Here is a 23,159-nt window from a genome sequence, read left to right as displayed (position 1 = left end):
CTCGAACTCACAGAGATCGGCCTGCCTCTGCCTCCCGAGTGCTGGGATTAAAGGCGTGCGCCACCAACGCACGGCTGTATTGTTAGTTTTTTTAATGATTTATTTTCATTTTGTGTGCATTGGCATTTTGCCTGCATGTATGTCTGTGAGATGGTGTCTTGTCCCCTGTAACTGCAGTTACAGATGGTTGTGAACTGCCATGTGGGTGCTGAGAACTGAACAGGGGTCCTCTGGAGGAGTATCCAGTGCTCTTAACCGCGGAGCCATCTCTCCAGCCCTTGTTTGGGTTTTTATTGGCCCATTCTCTCTCTGTGCCTTTCTTTTTGCCTCTGTGGGAATGGAACCCAGAGTCTTACAAGTGTCTGAACTCTGAGCCCTTCTCCCACTCCCAGCACTTGCATCTTCTGTAATTAAGTAATAATCCACAAAGGAACAGAGAACAAAAACAACAGCAAACGCATTTGGTCTACATTTCCATTGGCTAGACATTTGTGTTGAGTTCAAGTTTTATTATCACAAGTAATGTTTTGTTTATAGGCAGAGAACATGTGCTGAATGTTTCCTCTTTGGCTAGCACTGCCCCAGGCACGTTCTCAGGTGTTAGATGCTAATCCTCACAGCCTTCCTCATGCCTTCCTGTGAGGTAAGACTTGGCTTCTCTTTACAGGAGCCTGGCTAGGAGAGAGGGTTGCTTCATACCCTTCTACATGGTTTCTCATAGCCTGGCCATGTTTCCTTTGGCCAGCAGCCCACTGGCCCGTGATTGACTGTTCAGAGCTCTGATTGGCCAGGAGTTCCTATTCCTTGCTCTTGGAGTCAAAGTCTTAGACTTCTTCCTCTATGTGAGTGAAGGGGCGAGAAGCCCAGGCTCTCTGCCTGTGAAGCACCACTTGAGTTTGGCGAGGGACGGCAGTGGTGGGGAAGAGGGAACCAATCACAGCTCTTCTCGTTTCTTAAGGATGAGCTTTACCACCAGCTCTGTGATCCGCGGCTTGATCTCCTGAATGGGCACTGTTGGATCCCAAGCCCCCACCACCTTTCCATCGGGGTCCACTAGGTACTTCCAGAAGTTCCAGGTAGGCTCCTTCCCGGAAGTCTCTAAAGAAAAAGGAAGCAGAAGACCATTTTGCTTCTCTGTGGCCTCTCCTGGGATCCTGCTATTGGTATAACTCCCACATCCAGGCTCAGCCCAGACTACTTCAATTAGAGCCACTAAGAACAAGACCCAGCCCCCAGCACTTTTGAAGAACACTCCAATAGATTCCAGTGTGGGATCCTGATTGAGAGAGACGACTCTAGGATCCTGGGACGTACATGATACGTACTATCAGCCATCCTTTCCTAATCACCCCAAACCGCCACGCCCTGTTCTCTAAGTATCTTTTGTTTTGAGACAGGATTCCATGTAACCTAGGCTACCTTAGTCTTGCTATAGAGCTGAGGAAGATCTGGAATGCCTTATCCTCCTGGCTTCTAACTCCCAAGTGTAGACATGCACTACAATTCTTTGCTTCCAATGAAATCTTAATGGCTTCTAAAGGTTAGTCCATATACTGGCTGCATCAAAATCACTGTCATGGAGTCGAGTCTTAAATAAATTCTTGGGTCCTGCTGGAGTAGGATTCAAGCTTGTATAGTTATAAGATCTTTCCAGATGCGCCTAAAGCAAGATTAGATTGATCTGCAATTGTAGGAACTGGGAGAAAAACTAACAAAACATATAGGAGGGGAAAAATGTATGATTTAACAAATACACAAAGCTCGCCAGGTCCCAAAGTTCACAAAGTCTGCAAAGGCAGGCAGGCATTTTGGACTTTCTTTCTTCCCTCCTTCCCTCCTTCCTTCCTCCCTCTTTCTTTCTTTCAATGTGTATGGGTGTTTTACTTGCATGTATGCCTGCACACTGTATGTATATAGTGCCCAAGGAGGCCAGAAATGGAATTAGATGGATTCCTTGGGACTGGAGTTTCAGATAGTTGTGAGCTGCCATTTGGGGACTCGGAATCAAACCTGGGTTTACTTCTTGATGAGCAACCAATGCTCTTAACCTCTGAGATATCTCTCTAATCCCAGAATCTTACTTTTTGATGAGCAAGCTCAGACCATCAAATGTTTAACCCTTGGTGAACCAAGCCTGCCTCTTACATCGATAGCCAGTCCCATGAAGAGATAACCTATGTTGTAAAACTTATTCCTGCCTCACCTTCCATAGAGACAGCACTGTTGAGATGTCCCACCTGATGAGACCCAAACAATCAGAGCGCAGTGACATTGAAACACTGCCTGACTGCCCACAGAGCCCCTCTCCCCATACACATAAAAGCACCCCCTTAGACCATCTCTGTGCAGTTTCTCTACTGTCTTGTCTGTTGCAGCTGGACCACAGAGTATCTACCAAACTCTACTGCCTTTCCGTAATTGGTGAACTCATTCACAGCCCACACATCATGCCTGTCACTGGTATTCCAGGCATGGCAATTAAGCTGATCTTTCGGAGAAAAGGTTTCCCTCTTTAGTGTACAGAATTTGACTCAGAACAAGAGTCACCCTTTTCCAGGTGTGTGATGTCTGATGGCTATGCCTTAGTTTCTCTATCCTCAGTCTATAAGCTCAGCTAAGGAACACTGGCAAAAGCATGGTGACCTGTATCCTTCCAGGAGCCCCTGTGAGCGGAGACCAAGTCTCAGGGTAGAGAGACTTGGGAAGGATTCTTCTTCTGCTCAAGCCTGCCCTTACTTTCCTCCAAGAGACCCAGCCATCCAGCAGCGTCTGGTGCCCAGGAAGTCATGGCCTCGGCCAGGGAGGTAAAGTGAAGGGGAGAAGGGACAGGACTCACGGATTAGGTATTTGAAGGCAGGGTGAGCACCAGTGCCAGTGACTGCAATCTTGCTAAACATGGGAAAAGAGACACTGTAGGTGCGGCGGGCAAAGTTCTCGATTTCTCTGTTGGTGTCTGGCTCCTGCTGGCCAAACTGGTTGCAAGGGAAGGCAAGCACATTAAAGTGGTAGGGACCCAGGTCACGCTGCAGCTGCTGCAAGGCCCGGTAGTTCTGGTCTGTGAAGCCACATTCGCTAGCTACGTTCACCACCAGAGAAACCTGCACGGCAAAAACAAACAAAACAGAAGAAAGCTCAGAACCGTACACAATCCAGTGGAGAGGCATGCACGTGCATCTGCTTTGACATGTCCACATAGATGACTCCTTCACACATGCAAGAATGCTATGTAGATATGTAAATACATGTATAATGCTCTCACATAATATACCCACATATAAAATCAATCATGTAGGGGCCTATGCACATGTACACACATACATGAATCACTGTGACTGTAAGCATACAATTCACCTAAATTAATATGCACATGCTCTATGATGCAAACCTACAATATCCAGTAGTACACAGATCCACAAATACATACAGCACATTCACAGACAGGCATGCACACAGAGAGCACATATCAGTAACTGATGCTGGGGAGGAGAAAGGCACACTTGGTTCAGTCAGCTGGGTACTTCCAGGAATTCAGGTGGGCTCCTTCCCAGAAATCTCTAAAGAAAAAGGAAGCAGAAGAACAGTGTGCCTCCCTGTGCTTTTCCCAGGATGGGGCTGCCGGAACATGGACAGAATGACCCCCAGGACAAGCCTTTTTATCTCCTCCCTTCCGACAAATACTTTGACCACTGAGCCCTAATTTTATTAAAGACTTTAGGCAATAAATACAGAGCTAACTATGGATCTGAGTTATGATGTAATTAGAATTGTGGCACCAATCCTTTGTCTGGTACCCTGGCCCTAGCTATACGGCTGCTTTTGAGACAAGTTGGAATATCACCTGGCTACCTAATGAAGACCCTTCCCAGGGTCAGTTTGGAACACTGGGCACAAGTTGCTCAAGCTAGATAGGACTTCTCAAATTCACCACTACTGAAATTATGGGTCTTCATTGTGGGTAGCTGTCCTGTTTATTGTAGAATATTTGGCATCATCCTAGCCTGTACCCACTAGATGTCTAGGCTTGACCACCAAGCCTGTGGCACATGCCTGTAATCCCAGCTCTAAGGAGGCTGAGGCAAAAGAACTGCAAGTTGGAGGCCAGCCTAAACTACATAGTAAGGCCACTTCCTTTAAAAAGAAAAAAAGTGTGCTTGGGAGGCAGAGACAGAGGTAAGTGGACCTTCGTGAGTTCCAAGCCAGCCTGATCTACATACCAACTTCCAGGCCAGCTACTGCACAGTAAAACACTGTATCTCAAAACAAAACAAACTGGAGAGATAACAATTTGCTGCCATACTTGACAATTTGAGTTCAATCTCAGGGCCCCACAAAATAGAAGGAAAGAAATGACTCCCCCAAGTTTTCTCTGGCCTCCTCCTAGACAGTATGAAAGGCAAACACACACACACACACACACACACACACACACACAATGTAATAACAAAAAAAATTTTTTTGTAGCCCTGGCTATCCTAGAACTAGCTCTGTAGACCAGGTTAGCCTCAAACTCACGGAAATCTGCTTGCTGGGATTAAAGGCATGTGTCACCATTTAGCTGAGAATCATTGAGCTAATCTGACCCATTGTACACTCTGCCTGAGGTGGTAAGAAATTGGAACTGTAAATTTCCTGCTCCAGTTAAGGGTCTCCTCCCTTCTTTCCCACTGGACCTTTACTGAATGCACTTTAAGATGCTTCTTTTTAACCAGTATCTCGTGTGTCTCCCTAGCCTTTGTGAAGCAGGACATCTTGCTTCTTGCTTCTCATTCCATTCATGAAACCCAATAGCTTATTCACGTGTGCACATACACATGCTTAGAAACAGACTCAGGTGTGCACATGTAAGTAAGCAAATAAACCACATACCTCCCCACTCTCTCTCTCTCACTCATACATTCCACCCATGCTCCACCATGGACTAAATGACTGTCATCCCCAGTTATCCTTCTGACTTTCACTCAGTATCAGGCTGTAGTAGGAGGCAGCAAAGGTCCGTTAATGAACAAATGAAGGTATGCTCCAAGCAGCAGGCCTAGCTGATTGCTTCCTGGTTTCTTTCTGAGCTTAGCAATTGAGAGCAGAGACTCTATAGTTGTACTTTTGGGGTTCAAATTCTAATTCTACCTCTCAGAACAAACTAGCAAAACAAGTCAGGAGGTAGGGTGATGCTACACACTGTGGTGTGCATGTGTGGAGATCAGAGAGTAGCTTCCAGAAAGTGGTTCTCTCCTTCTTCCATGTAAGTAAGAATTGAACTCAGGTCCTCAGGCTTGGCTCATCCACTGAGCAATCCTACTCATCCTCTAATTCTACCTTTTCAAATTTATTTTAATTTTTTTGAGACATGATTTTATTACCTCATGTAACCTTGACTGGCCTAGAACTTGCTATATTGATCAGTCTGGCTTTGAACTCAAAGATATCTGCCTATTTCTGCCACCCAAGTGCTGGTATTAAAAGTGTGCATGTTCCAGGCTAACTCTATACAATATTCCTTTTAGTAGTTGAGAAATCTTGTATTTTTAAAAAAATCTCTTACTGCTATTGAGATTGCCTGGTTCAGTTTCCAGAGCCTCGTTTATTATCTTTCTTCCCTGTAAGCTTGGTTAAGGCATAAACTTGTTTTGTCCATCACTGTTTATCTTCAGAACTTGGGGTTTCTACCTGGTATACAGTAGGTGCCAAATAAATAAACAATGAACTAATGACTGGAGGAGCTGCTCAGTTGGTACCTCTGGGGTCTCTGTCCAGCAGTTTCAGAGGGGCGGGGAGGCCTGACAGGAATGGGTCCTGCTCTTTGCTACTCTATGGAGTCTTGGATGAGGTCATTGAGGAGACCTATAGTCCACACGGAGCATTTTTTTTTTCTTGGTTTTTCGAGACAGGGTTTCTCTGTGGCTTTGGAGGCTGTCCTGGAACTCGCTCTGTAGACCAGGCTGGCCTCGAACTCGCAGAGATCGGCCTGCCTCTGCCTCCCGAGTGCTGGGATTAAAGGCGTGGCCACCAACGCCCGGCTCACACGGAGCATCTTAAAGCTTGCCAAGTGAGTCCACACTGCCCCTCATTTTGAAACTCACAGCACACTGCACTCCCAGCATAATCGAGAATTCAAGGCCATTGAAATTGGTTTTGTCCCTAAAGATGACCCTGCTCCCAAGAGTAGCTCATGATAGCCATTCCTTTGTGATTCATCCAAATTAGGATGATGGGCTCACAGGTCCATCAAAGTCCAACGCCACACGTCTTCACATCAGGGTCTCCAGCTCCATCTCAAGAGGCAGAACATTCTTTGAATGAGTTTTTAAAACTAATTAATTATTTTGTTTTTCGAGATAGAGTCTCACCATGCAGCCCTGGAACTCCCTTTGTGGGCACTAAACTGGCCTCGAACCCACAGCGATCAGCTTGTCTCTTCTTCCCGAGTGCAGTTCTGGGATTAAAGGCCTGCAACGCCACGCCCTGATCTAGGGCCGAGTCTTCATTACAAAAGGCGCAGCACCTGGGTCTGCTCAAAGTCCGGCCCTGCTGGTCTCATCTACCACCACTTAGCCTAAGGGCTTGTATCCTTCAGGAACCACTGTTGAAATCCCTGATCCTCCCTTCTAGCAGTTTAGCTTGTTTCTGAACTTGGCCAGCTCTCTTTGTCTCGATCTGTTTTGCTCCAGTCTTTTTTTTATTTAAAAGACCCAACCCTGACACACTTCCTTACTGTAATTCAGTCTAGCAAGGAGGGGCCTGTCTGTTGGCTTGGATGGCATCACAACTGCCCTCTAAGGGCCTTCAGAGGTCCAAAGGTGTAGGTAGGATTCTTTTCCAGCATGAGTTACTTTCTGCTGTTGTGTGGTCCTGTGCCCAAGTCTTCGTTCCCAGGGCCTCAGGGTGCATTCTAATATCCATGCAAGGGTCCGTCTTAAATAGTCACTTCCTCCAAGGCCCGTTTATTTGTCTCTCTGCATTCTCATTGGACCCACTGTTCCAGGTGCAAAGCCCTGGGGCAAAAGGCTAGGGTAACTTTAACTCTTAGGGCCAGGGTAACTTTTATTCTTCCGGGCGCGGTCATGAGCCCCACAGCACAGATAGCGCTTGTGACTCCCGGGCTGTGCCACGTAGCCGCCGGCCTAAGTGTGCATGGGCCTGGGGGCGCTGGGTGGACTGATCGCTGGGCTGGGATCCCCAGGGTGGTGTCCGAGCTGTGACGCACCCGAGGGGATTATCCCCCAAAGAGGCCCGGGGCCGGGCGCCCCCATCAACCCCCTTCCCCCCGGCGAGCCAGGCCCGCAGGGGACCGTCACTCACCGAGCCGCGGTACTTCTCCAGCGATACCAGTTTGCCCCGGATGTTGACCGCCTTGAAGTCGTAGAAGTCCTGCTCGGATTTCGCGCAAGCCGTGGCCCATAGGAGCAGCCACGCCGCCGCCACGGTCGCAACCATGGCTCGCATCCGAGGTGGCGGCTTGGCGAGGGAAAAAGCGGGAGGGGAGACCCCGGCGTGGGGGGCGGAAGGAGGCGGCCCACCGGGCAGGACGCGCCCCTTTCGCGGTAGCCTCTGCAGGCGTGGAGTCCTGGCTCTGAACCTCAGTTTCCCCAGCTGTTCTGCGCCGGTCAGCTCCAGAGCCAAGGATCCTGCTTTCTTGCGTTTTCGCTTCTATGAATTTGTTCGCAAATGCTTAGGATGCAGAGACTTAATAGGAAGAGAGGGGAGAAAATCTGTGCGAGATTAGCATCTACACAGTGCTTGACTTTAGGCGGATCGCTCCACAACTCTGAGCCTCAGTTCCCCACGAGAATACACCTGGTCAATGTAGAATTGGGAATACTGGACTGTAACAGAAAAACGATGGAAAACACTTTGACAACTGAACAAGTTAACCTTAGGTTAACGAATGTAATGTTTTATCCAAATAGAGAAGTCAGAGCAGGCAAAGGAGCCTGAGTCTGAAGCGGTTTGGAATCCTGCAGTGAAGGAGGTTTAGGACAGACAGTTTTGGGGATCATCTTCTGGTTCACCCAGCAGAGACTCTGACATAGCAGACCTTTACACCAAGGTCTCGTCAATCATTGGATTAGTGTCCCCTGGCAGGGGGTGCAACAGGAGCCAAGAAGGTTCCCTGTCTGGAGCAGCTGACAGCTTTTTGTGAACACTAACGTGGCTAGCAGCTGTAGTGACAGGAGATGTGGACATGGCACGACAGTGTTCCTCAGGCTCAGAAAACCTCCATGACACCCACAAAGGGCTGAGCATCTGTTGGTGACTAAGTATGAGTTAACGCACATTTTGAGCTCCAGGAGCCTCTTGTGCAGTGATGAGCAAGACGTGAGATCCCCATTCAGAAGGCGATAGGGCACTAAATAGTTCACAGTCAACTCTGAAACCATTGTTAGGGCAAGTTAGTACCCGCCAAAGCTGAGGGTGGGATGGGACAGCAACAGGAGGCAGAACTGATGTCTGACAAGTGAGTAGACGTTGTTATTCTCGCAAAAGCAGGAAGCATGTGTGAAGGTTGCCAGGGAGAGTGAAACACGATACACTGGGCAAGCACGGCTGGTTCGGCTGGAGCAAAGAACAATCAGGGGTGGGAGGTGGGGGAGGGGAGAGGTTGGCACATGGCTTCCTGGGCATTGGTAGCTAGCGCCTTTAACTCCAGCATCTGTGGGACAGAGGCAGGCAGATCTCTGAGTTAGAGATCAGCCTGGTCTATATAGTTTTAGGCGAGCTGTGGGAAAAAAAAAAAAGACAGGCTTCAAATCAAGAAATGAAGTTTTATGTTTTGCAGTAGACAGATCCCTCTACACACAAGCTTCCTTGTGGTGAGCAGACAGGAAGAGGCAAGAGCAGATGCTGGTGGAGCAGAGACTTGGGAGCTTTAAGGCCCAGAGATGGTGATGGCAGAGCCAAGCAGGGTCATGCATTGAGACGGGAATGGGACTGTCAAAGTTGGGAAGGCTGAGCAAAAGTGTCACAGAAGGGCAGCTGTGACGATGAAGGCACAGAGCATGAGGGGAGGGTTTGGCTGTTTGGGGTAAGACAGGGATGGAGCAGATGAGAGGAGTCTTCAGGGGCTAGCTGGGGAAAGGCTGTGTGTGTCACACCACTCTATAGGCTGTAGCTGGCTGACTTAAAGCAGACTACAAGGTTACACAGTAAGATTCGAAACCTGGTCCTTAGATTTTAGAGTAGGCTGTCTTTCGGTGCCATCAAGATATTCTCTGTCTTCCGTTTGCCTTCAGAGGTGAGATACGGGACAAGATGTTCCAGGCAAGGCTAAGGCCTAAGCAAGCATCCCTACCCTTCTGCCTCCTTGCCCCTATCTTGTGGGAGCCTTGAGGCCCATGATGGGTCTTAATAATATAAACAGTTGAGCTGACAGTAACATTGTATAGTTGACTATTTCTACAACTGCCTGGCCCACAGACTGGGAGCATCTCCAGGGAAGACCTGTGTCTGGATCATCTTTCTGTCCTCTTTCATACACTAGATACTCAATAAATGTTTATCTTTTGTAAACCTTCTGGTGACTTCTGTGTGTCCATGCTAGACTCTGATATGAGATGCTGATGATTTTAGCCAACAGAATGTAATCTGTCATTTTATTTTCAGTCCACTATATATTTCTGACGTTTTTAAAGGGGCAAGTTATTTCCAGGTGGCACATCTAACAACGAGGAGATTCAAAGACATAGACAAACCACACTAAATCTCTGCTAGGCATTTGAAAGGGTTGAGGACTCACTCTAGGATCCCTAGTCCTCCTCTTTCCCACAATAAGCTCAAGGACATTATTCATGGTTATTTAGGATGTTTACAGTATTTGTTTATCAGTCTGTTGAGTGCCTAATATGAAACTATTTAAAAAGTTTTTAATATAGTGGGAAAAATAGGGTAAAATTATTGAATTTATATTCCTGTGGGAGGAGTGTGATGATATATTATTATCTAATAAAGCTTGTCTGCAGATAAGAATGCCCAGCCACACTAGTTAGCCATAGAAGCTGGGCAATGGTGGCACACACCTTTAATTCCAGGGCTCAGGAGACAGAGGCAGATGGATCTCTGAGTTCAAGGACACCCACAGCTACATTAGAGTGAATTGGTCTAAAAGAGAAACAGAGCTCATGCCTATAAACCCAGCACTAGAGAGGTATATACGATAGGAGCAGGGCATTCGATATTCTGGCAATTAGTCTCCAGTCACATTGAGGACAGCATCCCTCCTCCAGCCTTGGTAGAGGTGAGAGCTCTCTGGTGACTTGGCTGCTTTGTTTTTCTGATCTTTACCTTGAACTCCAATATCTGTCTCTGGGTTTTTTATTATGTGTGCTACAGAGAAAGGACTAAAAACCTAAAAATTTAATAGCCCTTTAGATGAAATAGGGTAGAGGGTTAGTGTGAGAGGAGGAGGGCTCGCAACATTGTAGTGGGCCCTGTCCCTCGCAGCTTGGCTCCTGGAACCTTGGCCCAGGGTGGCAAGGGCATGCAGAAAAGACTTGGCCTTGACCTCAGAGATTCACCTGTCTCTGCCTCCCAAGTGCTGGGATTAAAGGTGAACTCCACTACAACCCAATGATTTTTTTAAACACTACTGTTATCACTACAACCTGAAACCTTAGCGTGTTTATTACGCACAGCACAGAGAGAAGGGTTAGTTTAATCTTCCTAGAAGGTCTCTGTAGGTGAGCAGTCTCAGGCTGTCAGCATCCTGGAGGAGGAAGCTGCAGTTGCTACCCTTTGCATATCCTGATCAATTGTTCATAAACACTCATACCCAGCCTCCTGAAAAAACATTGCCATCCCTCATGAGCCTGGTCCATTGATAATGGCTTTACCAATTTCCCATGGGTCAACTGGTATCAGAGTCCTCAACACGACTTGTTCATGCTAAATACACCCTCAGGACTTCACTCACTTAGGGCTTTCTCCATTTCCTACAATATGTGTTCATTTTCTTTCCTTTTTAAAATCAGATTTAGACACAGGGTTTTATCACTACATTGGCATGAGTAAAATTTTACAGGTGAACCAGTATTAATATGTCCCTTTATCCTTTATGTATGTGGAGATCACTAAACTGTAAAATATGATCATTCTAAGTTTTTGTACAGCTCTGCATCATAGAAGCAAACAATAAACAGCGTTGGTTCCTCGGTTCTCTCCATGGTCGATCACTAAACAACCTGCAGACATTTTAACATGATTATGAAGCAGGCAGGTCTAGAGTTGTCAAACCTTAAAATAGTAAGAAAAAAAAAATTTGTTTGTAAGTATCCTTTGTGCTGAAAGCCAACTTCATGACTAGATATAAAAAGCCGGAGTCAAGCTGGGCGTTGGTGGCGCAAGCCTTTAATCCCAGCACTCGGGAGGCAGAGGCAGGCGGATCTCTGTGAGTTCGAGGCCAGCCTGGTCTACAGAGCGAGTTCCAGGACAGCCTCCAAAGCCACAGAGAAACCCTGTCTCGAAAAACCAAAAAAAAAAAAAAAAAAAAAAAAAGCCGGAGTCAAGCAGCACAGGGTGGGTGACTGGAGACAGAACAGATGTGTGTTCACACAAAGTCAGACATTCTTAGTGAGTTTTATTACATTAGCTGGAATGCTCTAAATTCATGAAAATGTTTGAAAAAAAAATCTTCAATTCCCATCCCTTTAAAAACTGTGTTAAAAGCGGGGGGGGCATGCTGTAACTCTTCCCATCTTCCCAAATGCTATCTGGCGACAGAGGAGTCTCAGGTAAACCGGGCGTTGGTGGCGCACGCCTTTAATCCCAGCACTCGGGAGGCAGAGGCAGGCGGATCTCCGTGAGTTCGAGGCCAGGCTGGACCGATAGCCTCCAAAACAATACAGAGAAACCCTGTCTCATAAAACCAAAAAAAAAAAAAAAATTCACCAGGTAGGAAGTCTACATGGTAAGGAACCCACTGTGCTGACCTGGTGCCTCTGCTAACCCTTGGCAGACCAATTATTCCTACGGTGGAAGTCTACACCTCACATGAATATATGAGACAGAATAAACATTATTATGTTCATATCCCAGATGAGTCAGGCTTGAAGATTTTCTAAATACTGTGTGTGGCACTAGGAATTCCATACTGCATCAAGTCAGTACCAATATAAGCTGCTGGACTCTATAATGAAATAGATAGACATTTACTGAAAACCAATACAAAATTCTGGCCCAGAAAGACCAGAATGGTAGTATGCAATTTTCTTAATTTAAGATGGTCAAAAATGGTGTTTTTTAAAAAAGGAAGGAAAGAGGCCTCTACACACTAGACAAGTGTGTGGTCTTTTAGTGTGTGCTCACTGTATTATGACAGTTCCAGCTGATTTGTTATGAAGGATAGGAATATACATCTTCAGCAGTGCACATAAGAAATAAAGTCTGAGAAAGGCAATTTCTTGGGTTTAGGAAGGATCATGTTCTGGGAAGTACTTCAGAGGAACAGGACAGTAGTTCTAGGATTATAGCCAAGAAGGGCTGGAAGACGTCAGATGTCTGTCGCAGCTTCTACAGAAATTTGAGTGTTGAACAAGCCACCGAAGTGTGCATTCTATATTATACTTTTCTTTGCAAGAAATTAAGTAGCAGCAAATTTCTCTATTCCGAATAGCAGACAGGTTCATTTTTTCCATTAGCTGTTTCTTATTCAAGGCATTTGGAAGATCTTTCTTGTTTCCAAGTACTAGTACTGGAATGCCTTCCAAGTGTGGTTTATCTAGAAGATTATGGAGCTCCTTACGCGAGACTTCTATCGTTTCACGATCTGCAGCATCTACCATGTAAACAATAGCATCCACTCCTCTGCAATACCGTTCCCACATGCTCCGGAACCGGGGTTGTCCTCCTAAGTCCCAGATCCTTATTGTGACGTTATCTTTAGTTATTTCCCTCATGTTGAAGCCCACCGTGGTTATCATATCTTCACTGAATTGATCTGACGCTATGACATCGACGAAGGTGGTCTTGCCCGAATACTGCAGCCCCACAAGGGTCAGTTCCATCTCCTCCTTCCAGACGAGGGAGCGAAATCAGTCCAGCAGGCAGGAGATGAGCGCCAGCATGGCAGAGGCCAGGAGCGAGGGGGGACAGGTGCGGGCAACGGTGGTCACTGCTTTCCGCGAGCTGCAGTGGGCTCTGAAGCCACTAACGGCTCCTCCTCGGCGCCCCCCCCCCCACCACCGCGCGACTTGGGCGAACGCAAGCTGCGATGGCCAGAGCCAGGAAACCCAGTGGGTCATACCTATGTTCATTTTCTATTATTAGTGTATATATGTATTAGTCAGGGTTCTTTGTGCTGGAATCCTGAAGTAGTTTCTTTCTTTTCTTTTTTTTTTTTTTTTTTTTTTGGTTTTTTGAGACAGGGTTTCTCTGTGGCTTTGGAGGCTGTCCTGGAACTCGCTCTGTAGACCAGGCTGGTCTCGAACTCTCAGAGATCCACCTGCCTCTGCCTCCCGAGTGCTGGGATTAAAGGCGTGCGCCACCAACGCCCGGCGCTGAAGTAGTTTCTAATGCTGGTGAAGGAATGGACTTGCAAGCAGCAAAGGGAACAAGCTTCCTTCTATGTCTTATAGAGATGCCAGCAAAAGGTGTTGCCCAGATTAAAGGTGGATATTCCCACCTCGAACAATCTGGATTAAAAGTGGGTCTTCCCACTTCAAATGATTTAATTAAGAAATAAGCCTTCAGCCGGGCGTTGGTGGCAAACGCCTTTAATCCCAGCACTTGGGAGGCAGAGGCAGGCGGATCTCTGTGAGTTCGAGGCCAGCCTGGTCCACAAGAGCTAGTTCCAGGACAGCCTCCAAAGCCACAGAGAAACCCTGTCTCGAAAAACCAAAAACCAAAACAAAAACAAAAACAAAGAAATAAGCCTTCACAGGTGTATCTAGCTGCTTGGGTTTTAGTTAATTCCATATGTAGTCCAGTTGACAACCAAACCATCACAAGTTCACACCTTGTCAACCGACAGTCAGATCTCCTTATGCCATGTTTAACTTCCAAATAAAACAGTAAGCAGGTCATAATTATGCCTAAATTGATATAACTATTCCTTGTAAAACTGAACATACACTAAAATTTTTAGAATAGATGACAACATCCCTTGAGGACATTCTTTTGGTATCTCAAAACCTAAATATGACAATCACTGACATTCTCTTAGTTGATATTATATTACATGATAAATTGAGGGAAGAAAACAAGTATCTGTACAGCATACGCTTAACAAAACACAACAGAAAACTCAGTTATAGTCCTTATTTCTGCAACTTGACCTTAGCTGGTTTTATAACTACCTTCCTCTACTACCCACTCTGCATTTCCTCAACCCTCAGCAAGTACCTCATCAGGTCTTGGCTTTTTTCCTGGAGGCATGACCCATATTTTCATTCCCGAAAGGTCTGTGCCCTTTGTTATCCTGCCTGGATTAGGCTGTTGAAGTTTCCTGTGGTGATATCCTGTTTATACAAATAAAGCTTGCCTGAAGATTGGAGGTCAGAGCTAGCCACTAGCTAACCACAGAGGTTTGGAGGTCTCTACACATAGACAGGGGAGAGGAGACAGGAGCTGGGAAGTTGTGTAGGTAAGGTGGCTGTGGCTTGCTCCTTCATCTCTCTGGTCTTTCAGCTTTCACCCCCTAATATCTGACTCTGGGTTTTTATAACACGGAGCAGGAGGATTAATATTTCCTTAAGGGAAAACTGTAAAGGTATATCGCTGGCCTTGCCAACTGAAAGCACATTGCTTCTGGTGGTCTTTATGGGCAGGTACTGAGAAAAAGGCATTGGCTAAATCAATGGTTGCATACTATGTACCAGGAGATGTGTTAATCTGCTCCAGTAGATTAACAGACACCACATCTGGTACAGCAGCTGCAATTGGAGTCGCCACTTGATTGAGATTTTGATAGTCAACTGTCATTTTCCATGATCCATCTGTCTTCTGCACTGACCACACAGAGTTAAAGGAAGAAGTCCTTGATGGTGGCACTGATTTCTGCATCTCCTTCAGGATGTAATACTGTTTTTGAGTCATTTTTCCTGGCAGAGGCAACTCTAAAGGCTTCTGTTTAGCCTTCCCAACCATAATAGCCCTCACTCCACAGGTCAGAGAAGCAATGTGATAATTCTGCCAACTTCTAAGTATATCTATCCCAATTATACATTCTGGAGCTGGGAAATAACCGCAAGATGAGTTCGGGGACCACTGAGTCAGACTGCAACCAAAATTCCATTAATCAACTGACTCCATAAGCCCCTACTTTAACTGGAGGGCTACAATGTTTCTTCAGGTCTCCTGGAGTCAGAATCAATTTAGAACCAGTACCCAACAGACCCCAAATATCTGATTTCCCCCAGTGTACAAGTCCCTGTGTAAACAGCCAGGTTCCTCTGAGGAAGGACTGGAGAAAGGTTAACAGGAAAACTATAGGTATTTTATCAAGGTTCTTTGTCAGGGGAACATGGTGATCCCCTGGTTAAAGGGGTTCTGTGTCTAAAAACTGTCTTAAGTGTGGAAATTGGTTCAAGAACCAAGATTTCCTTTTGCCTTGATCCCACATAGCTTTTCATTTGTTTGAGAATTTTTCTGCTTATAGAGATCAAACAAAAATGCGGTAGGCTCCTTATCTATTTCATATCTAGAAACACCATGATTGATTAGCCAGTACCAAATGTCCATATGAATCATGTCACCATAAAATTCACTTTGCCTGTACTGACCATTATGGGTTAGGCCATTATGGGCATTACTTTGTCTATGCTGTCTATTACAATAACTATGATCACCTTGCCTTTGGTGATTCAGTGCTGCTACTTGGCCCATGCTACCTCGGGACCCAGTGAAACCCATCGCATTTAATTAATCCAATTGAGCAGCAGCATCTCCAACCCTAAGGTCTGGCACAAGGGGAAGGGCAGCAACAAAGTTCATCATATGTACTGAAGCTCCTCCCACCGTTTTGTGTCTTACAGGATTCATGAAGGGCATGTGTTCTGGACCTTCCCATTGTGGAGGATTAGGATTTACACAGAATGCCCACTCTAGCATAACGATTTCCCCAGGCCTTCTCATTCCTTCACCATCATTATGCCAAGGGATATCAGGCATCTCCAACTGCTTTTCAGTAGGCCATCTTTTGACAAATCCTTCAGTTAACCATTCAAACAAACTTTTGAAGCCTTTTAAAAATGTGTGAATTTCCGTATTGAACCTAGAACTCAGCTTGATCTAGTCTTCTATTCTTTCCAGCATTATCCCATACCCTTGAAATCTGGTCCCAGAGCTGGGCGGTGGTGGCTCACGCCTTTAATCCCAGCACTCAGGAGGCAGAGGCAGGTGGATCTCTGTGAGTTGGAGGCCAGCCTGGTCTACAGAGGGAGTTCCAGGACAGCCTCCAAAACAATACAGAGAAACCCTGTCTCGTAAACCCCCCCCCCAAAAATCCATTCCCAGCTGGGTGTTGGTGTCTCACGCCTTTAATTCCAGCACTCAGAAGACAGAGGCAGGCGGATCTCTGTGAGTTCAAGGCCAGCATGGTCTAAGAGTGAGTTCCAGGACAGCCTCCAAAACAATACAGAGAAACCCTGTCTTGAAAAACCAAAAATAAATAAATGAATAAAATCCATTCTCACACATATTCCCCAGACTTCTGCTTGAACAAATTTAGCAAACTTAATAAGCTCTTTAGTAGTGTAGCAACCTCTCAGGGACTACACTTTCTGCTTCTCCCTAGAAGCCTGTGAAGCCTAGTCTGGTTTATAGGTCTAGAGGCAACTATTGGTGGGCCCTGAGAACCATCAGTATTGAATTGCCTGGCATCCCCTTCTGGGAAGTCCACTGCTTGATTAGCAGACAATGAAGAATAAATTCCTCAGTCAAAAGTGGAAAGAGGGATGGGATTACATCTTCTGCTGAGGGTAGAAAGAATACTTCTTCAGGTGAGATAAACCCTTGAGAATTTTTGGGTTCAAAGTTCTCAGCCCCAATAGGGTCTTTCCACAGATCTCTATCCTAAATTGCAGGATCCCATTCTTTACAAATTATCGTCTCTATAGTCTATCATAGTCTCAATAATGTTTTAAAGTCCAATGTTCAAAGACTATTCTGAGATTCATGAGATCTTTTAACTGTAATTCCTTATAAAATCAAAAAACAGATCTCATACTTCCAACATATAATGGTACAAGATATACATTACCATTCCAAAATGTAGGGAAGGGAGCATAGTGAGGAAATACTAGACCAAAGCAAGACTAAAAACCAGCTGGACAAACTCCAAACTCTGCATCTTTATGTCTGATGTCAAAATGCTCTTCAGATTCTCCAACTCCATCCAGCTTTGTTGACTGCAACATATTTTTTTTCCACTTGGGCTGGCTCCTCTCTCTGTTAACAGCAGGAATATCTTTCCTTGGCAGGTATTCCATGGCTCTGGCATCTCTAACATCATGGGGTCTCCAATGCAATTCAGGCTTCAATTTCACAGCTTCATGAAATGGCCTCTCTGGGCTTCCATTCAGGGACACCCCTGACACATGCCTTGCCCCAGTGGCTTCCCTTAGTTATGGAGGCAAATTCCATAATCCCTTCCTTCTGCCCTTAACTCTAAAGCCGGAACCATATGGCTGAAGTTGCCATGTTCTGTTGCTTTCTGGGGCTGGAATATGGACCCCTTATTCAATTACATCTTCACTAACTTTCTGTTTTTGATGGTTACTTTCACTGCCTAAGTTTGGCTGTCCTTGATCTTGTTCTGTAGACCAGGCTGGCCTCAAACTTAGAGATCTGCCAGGCTCTGCCTTCTGAGTATTAGGATTAAAGGCAGGTAGCACCATACCTCCCAATAGTATGTATGAGTTTCTCTATGAGTTTATGGGGGCCAATTACATTCAAATTATCACTCCATCACAATATGTTTGTACAAAGAATGGGTTTTATTATGACATCTGCATACATATATACAGTGCATGTTGATCTTCAGTCCCCTTCACCCTATTTTGTCCTCCTCTGTTCTCCCACTGGACACTTTGTCTGAGAGGGAGTCTCTCTTTCAGGCTGAAGAGATGGCTAGTACAATAAAGAACTTGACATGCAAGCATAAGGAGCTGAGTTCTGTTCCCAGTACCCAGGTAAAGGCTGGGAGCTGCAAAACACACTTGTTATCCCACTGCTGGGAATCAGGAGATGGATCTTTAGGGCTTGCTGGCCAGCCAGACTAGTTTAATCAGTGATCTCCAGGTTCAGTGAGAACCCTTGTCTCAAAAATTAATGTAGAGAAGCTGGCTGTAGTGGTATACAACTTTAATCCCAGCCCTTGGGTGGCAGAGGCAGATGAATATGAGTTTGAGGTCCATGTAGTGAATGAATCCCAGGTCAGTCAAGGTATTAAGACCTTCTCTAAAATAAAATGAAATAGAATGATTGAGGAAGACACATATGCATGTGAACACACTAAATAATTTTTTAAAAACTAAAACATTAAGTTTCCCTTCTAACTTCACTTCTTTTGGAAATTCTAGTTTTATGTCAATTCATCAGGAAGCGTCATTGAGAAAATGGAACTTGAGCAAAGACCTGAAGAATGTACAAGAGCAAACAAAGTGGAGAACAGTATTCCAGATAGTGCAAAGGCCCTGGGGTGAGAGAATGCATTGAGTATTTGAAGAACAGCTAAGAGGGCAGTCATCAGGAGTGACGCGAGTGACATCTGACAAGTAATGGAACAGGGAAGGCAGACACTGTAGCTTCATATCAGCCATTGTGGAGACTTTGCCTTTGATGCTAAGTGAGACCAGAATTCATTAAAGGGTTTTTGTTTTTCGTTTTTTTTTTGTTTTGTTTTGTTTTTTGAGACAGGGTTTCTCTGTATTGTTTTGGAGCCTGTCCTGGAACCTTCTCTGTAGACCAGGCTGGCCTCAAAATCACAGAGATCCGCCTTCCTCTGCCTCCCAAGTGCTGGGATTAAAGGCATGCGCCACCACACCTAGCCCATTAATTTTTTTTTAAGGGAGGGAATTGATATTTCTTCTTTTTGTGTATGCTAGGTGCTAGGGATTGTACCCAGAGCCTGGATGTGGCAGATAGCACTCTATCATGGAGCTCCATTCCCAGCCCAGGAAGTGACATTTCTAATGTTTCAACAGAATCACTCTGTTCTGAAGAAGCTAGTTAAGAGGCTATGAAGCTCTCCATATGCAGGGTCTTGTGGAATGGTAGAATGCAATCAGAGTTTGCATATATTTTGAGAATTGAGTTAAAGAATTTTTTCTTTTTTTCTGTGGTGATATTTTGTTTATGATCTAACAAAGATTGCCTGAAGATCAGAGTGCAAAGCTAGCCACAGTCATAGAAGCCAGGCAGTGGTGGTGCACCCCTTTAATCCCAGCAATCTGGAGACAGAGGCAGACGAGTCTCTGTTAGTTCAAGACCACCCCGGGATAAACAAAATTGGCCCAATCTAGAAGGGAAATGGAGCTCACACAAAGGTGATCCCAGCATGGGAGTGACACACCTTTAATTCCAGCACTAATGATATGGAGACAGGAAGATATGGCTGGAGAATCCAGACGCTCATGGCAGTCTAGGCATTCAGTCTGAAGCAGTCAGTCTAAGGATGCAGTCTGAATACTCAAGTCTGAGGATTCATGGAGACAGGACCACCCATTCAGTGTGAAGTAGAGGTAAAGCTAGTGGCTGGTTGCTTTGCTTCTCTGATCTTTCAGCTCCTCCCCCGCCCCAATACATGACTCTGCGTTTTTTATTACTAAGGTCTATTAGAACTCGTGTAACATTTTTCTTTTTCTTTTTCAAGACAGAGTTTCTTGGTGTAGTCCTGGCTGTCCTGGAACTCACTCTGTAGACCAAGCTATCTTCACACTCAGAGATCCGCCACCTGCCCCTCTGCCTCCTGAGTGCTGGGATTACAGGCATGCATGCAGCACCACCACCCAGCTTTTCTTGTAGGTTGGATATAGAGTCTGAAAGAGAAGAGTCAGAGATGACATAAAAGTTTTTGGGTGGAGCAGCTAGAAGGATAAAGTCCCTTTCATTGACATGAAGAATGTCTACAGAGGCAACTGATTAGGAGTGGACAGTCAAGAGGTCAGCTTTGGACAAGCTAAATTCAAGTTATCTATTAGCAATGGAATGCTAGTAAATATTTAACAGCTAGCTGCTGAGGAAAAAGAATGGTGTGTCTATATATGTGTATGTGGGCTGTGTTTGGGGGGGCATGTGTGTGTACATATGTAAGTTTACCTATAGTGAGATATGTTACACAAACAATAAAATGTACATTACTCCTTATTGACAATTCATGTGTATGTGTCTATTACCTTCTGAGCTGTATCCCCAAACTCAGGCTTTGAATGCTATCTTTGTCCCATTTAATTTTTAGTAATGGCAATGGTTAAGAAGAGGCTCACAAAAGTCCTTAAAAAAGTAACATCTGATGTTAGAAGTTGGCTCAAGATGTCATTCTTAAGTGTCATGAGTGTAGAGCTGGAAGAGAGCTAAGTCAGAGCTATAAATCTGGGTGTGGGTGGCAAGAAGACTCTTCACAGCCAGGACCCTGGAGGAAAATGGAGAGCTGATATAGACAAAAGAACCATGGAACAGCCTTTGGGACTTCAGCACTGAACATCGGGAAGACATGAGGGAAAAGAGAAGGAACCAGAAGAGCTGAGAAGTTTAGCCAGAGGGAGAACAAAACAACTCAGTATGTTCTCGTGGAGGCCAAGGAACTAACTAATTAGTTCCAGGGTGGAGAGCAATGAACTAGTCAAATACTGCTGATAAATCTAGGAAGATGAAGGCTGAGAAGTGAAAAAAAACTGGTGGTTGCCAGTGGCCGCTATGGCGTCAGTGCGGCCTTTAATCCCAGCACTTGGGAGGCAAAGGCAGGCTGACCTATGTGATTTCAGGGTCAGCCTGGTCTACACAGTGAGCTCCAGGACTGCAAGGGCTACACGGAGAAACCCTGTACTGAAAAACCAAGCTCCTCCCCTGGTTTATTGGTCAGATCCTGGATAGGAAGTTCCTCTGAGAGAGGAGTTACTTACAAACACCTTGGTAGAAGGCAGGCATAATTCAGAGAACCTTCCGAGCTGTTAGCATCTCTTGACCTAAAATTGGTGCAGTTAGTTAATAACATAAAGGAGATTGACAACCAGCCATGGGCTGACTGGTAGGGATGTACCCAGGGAATTAATTTCCCAGTTTACCCTCTCCGCTCTCCAATCACCTTCAAGGCTGCTCTGACTTGAACCAAAGTGAAAGGCTGGGAGCTGAGGAATTGTGTCATCAATCAGTAAAACTAGATAGTGTCAGTCCCAAAGAAACTCGGGATAAATGGCTAACTATGGTGTCCATTAGCGTACCACAGGGTTTGCTTGACCTCACTCAGTACCTGTGGCTCCTTCAGACTTCTCATCCCACCTGGCAAGGCTTCACTTTCCCTCCCCCAGCTAGATTCCTATCAACACTTGTCATTTTGGCTACACTCCATGTCCTCTTGGTTACCTTAGCCCTATGTTGGTCCTCGTGGTCCTCTCTCCCCTCTCTTCTCTCACTCCCCCTCTCTCTCCCCTCTCATGGCTCTGCTCTGTCTGGTCCCTTGCAGATGGCTCTGGCTGTACTCGCCCTCACGTTTAAAATAAAAACCTTCTCTTCAGCCGGGCGTTGGTGGTGCACCCCTTTAATCCCAGCACTTCGGAGGCAGAGGCAGATCTCTGTGAGTTCCAGGTCAGCCTGGTCTACAAAGTGAATTCCAGGACAACAGGAATGTTCCACAGAGAAATCCTATCTGAAAACCAAAACAAAAAACCCCAACTTCTCCTCAACCATACCTTGGAGTGGTCATATCCTCATTTTCATTCAGATAGGTAGACAAACAGAGACAGGAAGGTATCCAACACAAAGTCTCACTCAAGAAACAACCTCTGGTCAGAGTGGAGATCAGTGCTAAAACACTTTCCTGCTGCACAAGAAACTTTGGTTCTATCCCCACCACTGCAAATAAATGCAAGGCCCAGTGTGGTGCCATATGTCTGTAATCCCAGCACCTGGAAGATGGTTGTGGGAGTTCAAGGCTCATTTTGGCTAAATATTGAGTTCAAGGCCAGGCTCAGTTAGAGGAGGCCCTGTCTCTCTGGAGCCCCACTGTGGTGGTTTGAAAAGAAAATGGCCCCAAAGGGAGTGGGCCCTGAGTTGGAAGTGTGGCTTTGTTGGAGTAATTATGGCCTTTTTGAGGAAGTGTGTCACCATGGGGGTGGACTTGAGGTTTCACATATATTCAAGCCATACCCATGATGGTAATGGACTAAACCTTGAAGCTGTAAACTAATTAAATGTTTTCCCTTATGAGAGTTGCTGTGGTCATGGTCTCTCTTCATAGCAATAGAAACCGTAAGACACCGGTCCCCAGCCAAAAAAAAGGTCACATAATGAAATTGTGTCATTTTTTTTGTTTTTGTTTTTTTGAGACAGGGTTTCTCTGTATTGTTTTGGAGGCTGTCCTGGAACTCTCTCTGTAGACCAGGCTGGCCTCGAACTCACAGAGATCTGCCTGCCTCTGCCTCCCGAGTGCTGGGATTAAAGGCGTGCGCCACCAACGCCCGGCTGAAATTGTGCCATTTTTATGCTGTCTTAGTTAGGGTTTCTATTACTGTGAAGAGATACCATGGCAACCCTTACAAAGTAAAACATTTAATTGGGGCTGGCTTACAGTTCAGAGGTTTAGTCCTTTATCATCATGGTGAGCAGCATGCAGGCAGACACAGCGCTGGAGAGGTAGCTGAGAGTTCTACATCATGATCCACAGGCAGCAGAAGGAGACTGTGTGCCACAATGGGTATAGCTTGAGCATGTGAGACCTCAAAGCCTGCCTCCATAGTGACACACTTCCTCCAAGAAGGCCACACCTTTTAATAGTGTCACTCCCTATGGGCCAAGCATTCAAACACAAGAGTCTATGGTGGCCATTGCTATTCAAACCACCACAGATGCTCTACAGTGAGTTTGAAGCCAACTTAGGGGGCCACAAGAGACCCAGTATTTAAAAACCAAAATACATACATACATACATACATACATACATGCATGCATACATACATACCAACAACAGCAAACCAAAAGTTAAACACCAGATTCTCTCTGAGCCTCTTTAAGTAGTC

At 45.6% G+C, this 23,159-nt stretch overlaps 1 protein-coding gene and 1 pseudogene across 1 annotated transcript; both read right to left on the bottom strand.

Annotated features, from left to right (window-relative positions):
* Nucleotides 1-467: 467 nt before the first annotated feature.
* Gpx7 (glutathione peroxidase 7) lies at nt 468-7,594 on the bottom strand. The gene is made up of 3 exons (XM_005072136.4): nt 7,297-7,594; nt 2,837-3,098; nt 468-1,098 (listed from the first exon to the last, which is right to left on the bottom strand). Exons 1-3 carry the CDS (start codon nt 7,438-7,440, stop codon nt 935-937), a joined length of 570 nt encoding a protein of 189 aa, XP_005072193.1. The 5' UTR covers nt 7,441-7,594; the 3' UTR covers nt 468-934.
* A 4,527-nt stretch (nt 7,595-12,121) lies between these two features.
* Nucleotides 12,122-13,067, bottom strand: LOC101838222 (annotated as a pseudogene).
* Nucleotides 13,068-23,159: the final 10,092 nt, after the last annotated feature.

Source organism: Mesocricetus auratus, unplaced genomic scaffold (genome assembly GCF_017639785.1).
Source record: "Mesocricetus auratus isolate SY011 unplaced genomic scaffold, BCM_Maur_2.0 Super-Scaffold_100014, whole genome shotgun sequence".
Classification (NCBI taxonomy): Eukaryota; Metazoa; Chordata; class Mammalia; order Rodentia; family Cricetidae; genus Mesocricetus; species Mesocricetus auratus.
The sequence above is the reverse complement of the archived record's forward strand: the minus strand, read 5'-3'. Positions and strand labels throughout refer to the sequence as shown.

Bases quoted from the DNA above. Each gene is read 5' to 3' on its own strand.
- Gpx7 (XM_005072136.4), bottom strand. From the start codon at position 7,440: ATGCGAGCCATGGTTGCGACCGTGGCGGCGGCGTGGCTGCTCCTATGG. The intron at 3,099-7,296 runs GTGAGTGACGGT...TTTGCCGTGCAG, and splicing joins TGGAGAAGTACCGCGGCTCG to GTTTCTCTGGTGGTGAACGT. The intron at 1,099-2,836 runs GTGAGTCCTGTC...CTTTTTCTTTAG, and splicing joins TGCCTTCAAATACCTAATCC to AGACTTCCGGGAAGGAGCCT.